Below are 7,639 nucleotides of genomic sequence, written 5' to 3' on the forward strand. Positions count from 1 at the left end.
TTCATGCAGACTCTGCTCTGCCTGCTCCTAACTCCCTCTGCCTTCCTGCTCTTTTAATCCTCCTGTGTGTCGGGAACATGTGTTTCAAAGCAACTAAATAAACTGCAAGCAATCATAGATGTGGTTTTCATTTAAATCAGAGTCATCAGTGTGTGCTGGAACACTGAAAGATACACACACATACACAGGTGCTTTCTCTTTTTTCTTTAGCATTTATTATTTAAACAAAAGCTACAACTGGCATTAAAGGGAAATACAATTGCCACATCTCCCCTTGTGTGAACTTGTGATTTCACTGTCTCCATAAGCAAAGATATTACACGCAGTAATGGTTCAAATCCATTTAGGAGGAAGTTACATGAAAAACAAAATTTAATTGAAACTCATCCGTGAAAACTGATGTTTTAATTATGGCATATATACAGTAAAGTAGCGTATTCGTATTAAATAGAAACCAATAACAAGCCAAGAGTAGTAATAAAAGTAGTATAAAATCTCCAGTATTTCCCTAATCTCTACACAGACAAACACAAAGACATAGAAATCTTGAGTGAAGTGCCGAGTGCAGCTTCCAGTACAAAATAATTTGGCACCTCAACGAAAAGATTGCTACTTCAGAAAATTATCATTAGATTGCATTCAAAAAGCATGAGCTGATTGGTCAACGCTGTGTGCGTTTCTAGTGCAATGGTTTTGGTTCACCCCCGACTCCTCCAGCGAGACGGTAAACTGCAAGGCTGACTTCATGTGCCAGCTCATCAGCGCTCTCCTAAAACACAAACAAAACGCCTGCATGTATCAGGAAATAAAAGCAAACAGAAAAGTGCCCCATAAAGGACCAAAAGAAGCTCTCACCTGTGTCTCGGCCTCGGCGTAAACTCTCACCACGTCCTCTGTGCCGGAGGGTCTCACGAAGGAGCGGGCCTGTCTGTACTTCTTCACTAAACTGTCAATGGCCTCCTGCAGGCCCGCTGGGCTCACTGCCCGTCTCTCTGCATCTGTCGTGTCTATCACCCTGCGGTCCGACACCTGCAGGAAGCACAAATACAGTAACTGCTTATGCACGTTATATTCATGTGGAAGTGGCTCTGATGGAAGTCCAGAAACAGCAAAAGAGAGAAGCTTGAAGTAACAAAAAACTCTCTTTAAGTCTTTAAATGTGTTGAGCAAGACACAGAAAATTACCAGGTGTAGGGATACTGCAGTCACGGGTGTATCAAACTGACTTCTGATGATAAAAGTTGGTGAGTGAAAGATGCTGGTGTAATAGAGCTCGTAATATGTTGTGTTTGGGTAATATATGCATTACAGGCCTAATTTCTTGCTCATGAACTTATCAAGTCAGGGAATCATAAGGATTGTTTTCAGCTCATGTGATCCAATTTCCAATGCTTCCATGAAACTGAAAGTCAATTTAATAAAAAAATACTAACTTGTTCCGATCAATGACTTTATTCTAATTGAGAATTTAGTTCAAGGGTTTTTTTTAATGTATTTATTTTTAGGGCGATGATGTCATAAAAAATAATGACAGACATTCAAACCCTCATCTGAAAAACTCAATAGGAGCTTTCAATGGCGAAAAAGTGACATTCGGTACAGCCCTGCATCAGAAGCAGCTCTTCGGGATGGAAGGCGTTGATGCAGTAATACTGATTAATATTTTTTACAACACCAAAAAATGTAATTCTGATATTATTGTCTATTACATTTTAAAACTACACACTTTCCCTTAAATTCAAGGACTTTCAAAAATCCTTAAGAGTGGCAAAAAAAAAACCTATTTCCCTCCAGGATGAACTATGAGGAATATTGTAAATTATAAAACATAAATGAATGAGCACCTTGACTTTGAGCTGCCTGTTTGGCAGGTCGCTGTAGATGGCATCCCACTGCTGGATAGTCATACCCTTGATGGCTAATATGGCTTCAATCAGCAGCATGTCAGAAATGGCATCTCCTACAGTCTAAAAGACACAAAGCAGCACATCAGAACTGCAAGTGGGAGCAATAATCATGCGTTTGCCCTTTTGCTTTCATGGCCAAGTGTGTGTCAGTGTGTCAATGTGTGTGTGTCCACCTGGTTGATGACGTTAATAGTGTTCTGCAGCAGGACAGCCACTCTCTTCCTCTTGTCGTCGGTGTCGGGGTTCTCTGCTACCTGCTGGATCTTCTCCTCAGCCGCCTTACTGAACAACACCTGACCACAACACAAACATGTTATGAGACACAGTGTTAGGACTTTTATTATCAATGCACTAATGACACCAGATAGACTGCAACACTGTTTTAGGTGTCCTGCTTAAGTGTGATCTACTCACAGTCCCGTGACCATTGGCCTCGAAGTACACACCAATATCAAACTCCTGCGCTGCGTGATGAAGGTGCTTCACTCCAGTTTTAGTGCACCTCACTATTACCTAAATTATATGAAAACGTGAGCACAAATTAATTAATGTAAAATAAGGAATAAAAGAAATGCACTTGTGTTTTCTCACCTTCATAGTGTTTTCCAGATAGTGCGTTGAGCTTCCGTTAGCGTAGGCTGTTTGCACCACTGCTATCTTCAAGTCTAGACCAGCCTGTGTGAACAGGCACATAAACTGTTCACTAAGAGTTTGTGATCACGTGACTGTTTCATGTTTGTATTTGAGGGTGCACGGACCTGTTGGAGCAGCTCTTTCAGGAAGGTGCTGATGAGGGTAGCGATTTTGTCTCCATCCAGCAGGTGAAACCGCCCTTCAGAGTCGGTGTAGTAGTAAACTATTCGGTCAGCGTCGCCGTCAAAGGAGCAGCAACGCTCCCCTGGGCTAATCTGAACGCCTTCACAGAGACAAGAGGAGACAGAAGAAGTTGTAAATGAAAAACAGCATCTGTCTTTGCAATGTTCGGGTTGTCTTGTGGTTTCTCTTTAGTTATTACTTTGGCAGTTTGCTGATTAAGAGTCTCCATCTTGTGGTCAAACATTACATCTATGAGTCCATGTGAAATAAAGTGCAAAAACAACACATCTAGTGTTCTGTTGTCACTCTCTTTACACTACTATACTTAGCGAGTAGGCAGAAAGCACAGTTGCACCTGATGGAGGATTTTGCTGCACTTTGACGAAGTCAGCCCCGCACTGGTGGTTGAGCTTTCCGTTGCTGCCGTCGTTAAACAGCGATATATGCAGCTCCTTGTTCAGGTGACTCTCCAACTCTCGCACCTTTAGAGCCCCAATACCATTAGCACCATCCACAGAGAGGTGCTTCTGGTCATCTGTACAATTGGATGCCTAACAGAGAGAAAAAGACAAAGGGCAGGAGAAAGGAGTGATTTCTCGAAGGAATGATATTTTGGAAATACACAAACACACCCAAGTGAACAGGGCTTAAATAAAGTCACAAGAACTCACAGCACACCCTGTTTACTTACACTCTTTGTGAGCTGGATGAAGGCTTGGCAGAGTTTCTCATAATATCCTTCCACTGTGGCTTCTCCATATTTACCCTGTGTGTTCTGACAGCAGACAATGTAGTGGAGCTGTGGGGTGGTCACCAAACCATAGTCTGATGAGCAAGGTGAGAACAAAACAAAATACGGAAATGAACAAAACTAAGCAAATTAATTTAATATGAGAGTATAAGAGATGAATTAACTTTACCTTTGCTGTGACCACCAAGTGCAGATACTCCATCCATTACTGCCTGTGAAAGGCGGACACTGCTGCTCCTATGGTTAGAGGACACACACCTTTTTTAGTGTTTATAGCTGTTTGGAGCTGCTGTCAGTTAGAATTACTAATACTGGCAGGCATAAAAAGTCTGTTAAAAGTGTACATACGTTTACTTTTCTGCACTGTTACCTGGAGGGCTGCAGGTGTATCTAAGAAACTGAAGCAGGACATTACTTCAGATCAAATACCTGGTGTCTTTTCCCACAAACACATTAGCCTCCTGACTCATGTTTATGGTCTCCTTCTCTATAACGTCCTGCAGAGCAGCGAGCAAGTCTTCCTGCTCAGCGTTGGCCAGCTGAGTGGCGTAGCCCTCCCATGTCGGTGTCACCATCTCCCCCAATGGGTCAATCAGCTTCACCCCGTTGTCCTCCTACACAAGTGCAGATATAAAGAGGGAGGCAGGAAGAAGTTGAAAGGGGAGGATTACGATTATGATGTATTTCTAAGGTTGCTGAAACTGGCAGGATCACATAAGAAAACAATATGAAAAGAAAATAACATTATTCTTGCAAATAAATAAGATTAGGACTGGAAAGATTCACTGCAAATGGCAAAATGAAACCAATAATCTCACATATCCACACAGAACACAAACTAAACCATAGATCTATGGCAAGACGCAAGGACACGTCCACTTCTCACCTCCGGGTTGTGCGATGCAGTGACCATGGCTCCGATGGTGTTTTTGGTCTTTTTGGAGCGGAGAGTGGCCAGCAGTCCCATCCTGAACATGATGTGGTCCAGTTGTTTGGCGTTGGTCCTGAAGCCAGCGGTGCCATACTGCAAAACCAACCCTGCAGGCTTCGGGTGCAGACTGGACTGCTTTGATACTTCCTGAAACTGGGCCATCACTGAAACACATCATACAGACAGAACAAACCGACCAGTCAGAGGTGCAATAACAAGTGCAAAAAAAGCACTTGTTATGTAGCAGAAAGGCCCCTACGACAGTTATATTGACATATAAGAGGTTTATTTGTACATTATATGATCATTACTGCATACATGTGTCAGAAGCATTTTAATGTTGTAGCTGGTTGAGGCTGAGCAAATTGGAATTGTTTTATAAAGAAAATATTCAGAGAAATCTATCAAGCTTTTTTAATCATACACATTAATTACCACAAAATGCACAAAGTCTTTTTCAGGATAAAATGACAACTGAAAACAATACCTAGACCAAGCTTTTAGATAACAAAGGACAAGAGGAGGGCAAAGTCTGCAGCAGTTTGCCGCCTACGGAAGAGATAGACTCAGTATAATCGAAACTTACAGGAGGCCTCATGCCTAACTGTAACTTAAAACAGAGATGACTTGTTTTTGTGTGATCATTGACCTACAGAGCTACACTTGCTCCCTGTATATGGGACTAGAACAGTTTAAATTTTAGCACTGAACATAATATTTGGCATTGAAAACAAAATCTGAACTGACAAAGGAAACACCGGCATTGAAAACGTTGTATTGGCAATGAAAAGAGTTCCACAGAAAAATTAAACAATACATTAAAAGTTATTTTATTTTATTTTCATATTGTTTGTATTTTAATGTGTTTTTCAATGACAATGAATCAGTTTTACCTTTTTTGTCACTGTTTTGGCATGGCGATGACAGGTTTGAGAGAACAGACAAAGAAAGCGTGATTTACATACCTTATCTGCATACTAATGAGACACGTTCTGGCACCATACAGGGCTGTAGCCGCAACTGGACTACTCTGCAGATTTCCAAATGGCTTTTACCCGACTGCTGATAAACTCTCAAACTGACCATCATAACATCATACTGGACAATATGTGCAACTTAATGGGGTTCAAAGACATTGAAATTCAGGGTTAACTTCCTTAATGTCATCAATAGACTGGGGCTGCTTCATTCTTTATGGCTCCATGGGAGGAACACTACCAAGCACACTGCACCTGAGGCTTGTTCATAAAGGAAACCGGCTAACACAAAGTTAGCTTGTCTGTGAAGTCATGATTAGTCATGGAGGGCTGAATCAGTGCTCAAGCACAGCCCCCCTCGAGGCCACCCTCCTTGGATAAAGTTAGATTGTTAACAGTTAACTAACGTTAGATAGTTAGTGAATTTCACCAAGTAGTTTCCCGACACATGATATGGAGCACATGCTATCCAAGGTCCAAGGTAAACTGTATTGTCCCATATAGGGAGGCCATAAATACACCATATACCGCCCCATCACACACGTATGCACACATGGGCATAAGGAGGGCATTTCCTGGCACACTTACTCTAGCACGCACACACACACATACGCACGCGCGCGCGCACACACACACACGCACACACTACATCAACATAACGATCAGCCGATCAATATGTTGCACGGCCTAGACCAAAATACCATCAAATCCTACAACTGTGTACTGTCACTGTCACTGAACAGTCCAACTGCTGAAGGAAGAAGACTTGCTAACCCTTTGCAGGACGTGTCCTCAGCTTAGTTAGAATCTGGACATGGTGCACATGTTCTGACACTGTAGTGTTAGCATGGCAGGATAGTAAAAGCAGTAGCCTCCATTATTTGTACAAAACTAACGTAACTCTATCTCCGTCGTGGGAAAACGCGCACTCAGATCACTTGCTAAGACGATCGCGGAGCTCCCCGAAGCGCGCACCGCTACGCCCCCGAAAAACCACGCCCCTCCGGCTAGACTACCACTTTTTTTAAAGGGTTCCCTAAAAATTAGGTTGTAATTGAAATAGGTGCAAAGACGTTTTTCATTCACTTACTGTTTTGCTTCGTGGGTGATGAGAAGTGACGTGTCGGCAATGAAACGCTTCCTGCTTCTCCCGTCCCTCCCCGCCTTCTCATTGATCACGTGGTTGCAGTTCCGTGTACGTCATGTGACCAACTGCTCTCCATGGATGAATTTCTCCCCTTATACAGTAATCCTGTGATGTAGGGACACAAACAAGCAAAATTAACATATACTATTAGTTTTCTATGGTCTATTTCTATTTCTATATTCTATTCTATGGGTTGTTTTCATGTTCTTGCAAAAATAAAACGGTGCTGTTTTAAGGGGATCTCTGGTTAGGCCCTTCACAGGCAAAAATGCCTTCAAGAAAAGATTACTTTAGGCCCATAAAGCACAAATATGGAGTCTGCAGCCTGCACGTTTAAAACTGCTCTGTTTGCTTGTCCTAACAGTATTTTGGCTACCTAACCGAATAAACAGAAATTGGAACCATATCGTGGCATAGTTGGGTCTGCTTATCTACCAGAAAATGATTCACCTTCACACTGCTGTGCGTGCAAGCATGTGTGATGCATCCTACATGCAGCAGCACATAAGCCACAGTCACGCTCGCGCATTAACCCTTTGGCGCGTGGCGATTGGAGTTCCTGCACAGTGACCGTCGACTCCCCTTTAAGAGACGTGGGATGCGACGTGTGTCACCCAACCCCCGTCCGAGCACCCGCTGGGGGAGGAGAGTCTAGATGGACATAAAGATAGGCTAAATAAATAAACAAACGACAAGGGGAAGGAGGAAAGGAAATTACCTTCCGCCGTTTCCTCCTCCCGAGCATCTTGCGCTGCGCAGTGTTGGCGACACCACCGGGGAGCGGTGCGCATTTTCCGTCGATCGGAGGGGAGGACCACAGCATCTGAAGCGGCGTTTGTAAGCCGAAACGGACAGATCCGAGAGGAGAGAAACACCGCAATCTGACAGCAGGGACACTGCGTGCTCTTTGCTTATTCTGAAAGCTTTATCTTGATGCACAGGCGTGGGAGGAGAGACAGCCAAACCTGATGCCCCCTCCAACATTTGAGCGACGTATGGAGTGTTGATTTACATCATTTTCAAACATTTTTTTCTAGACAAACAGAGCACCGCATTTTTCATTGGCCTGTTTTTTTTTTATTTTCATTTTTTGTAATAATTGCTGCGGGG

General features: G+C 43.0%; 1 protein-coding gene across 1 annotated transcript; it reads right to left on the reverse strand.

Annotated features, from left to right (window-relative positions):
* Nucleotides 1-204: 204 nt before the first annotated feature.
* Nucleotides 205-6,532, reverse strand: pgm3 (phosphoglucomutase 3). Its single transcript, XM_041958768.1, has 13 exons — nucleotides 6,473-6,532; nucleotides 4,361-4,569; nucleotides 3,904-4,088; nucleotides 3,644-3,711; nucleotides 3,415-3,548; nucleotides 3,079-3,274; nucleotides 2,666-2,823; nucleotides 2,499-2,582; nucleotides 2,322-2,420; nucleotides 2,081-2,200; nucleotides 1,845-1,967; nucleotides 856-1,029; nucleotides 205-769 (listed from the first exon to the last, which is right to left on the reverse strand). Coding segments are annotated over exons 1-13 (1,641 nt in total). The 5' UTR covers nucleotides 6,474-6,532; the 3' UTR covers nucleotides 205-679.
* Nucleotides 6,533-7,639: the final 1,107 nt, after the last annotated feature.

Source organism: Chelmon rostratus, chromosome 18, assembly GCF_017976325.1.
Source record: "Chelmon rostratus isolate fCheRos1 chromosome 18, fCheRos1.pri, whole genome shotgun sequence".
Classification (NCBI taxonomy): Eukaryota; Metazoa; Chordata; class Actinopteri; order Chaetodontiformes; family Chaetodontidae; genus Chelmon; species Chelmon rostratus.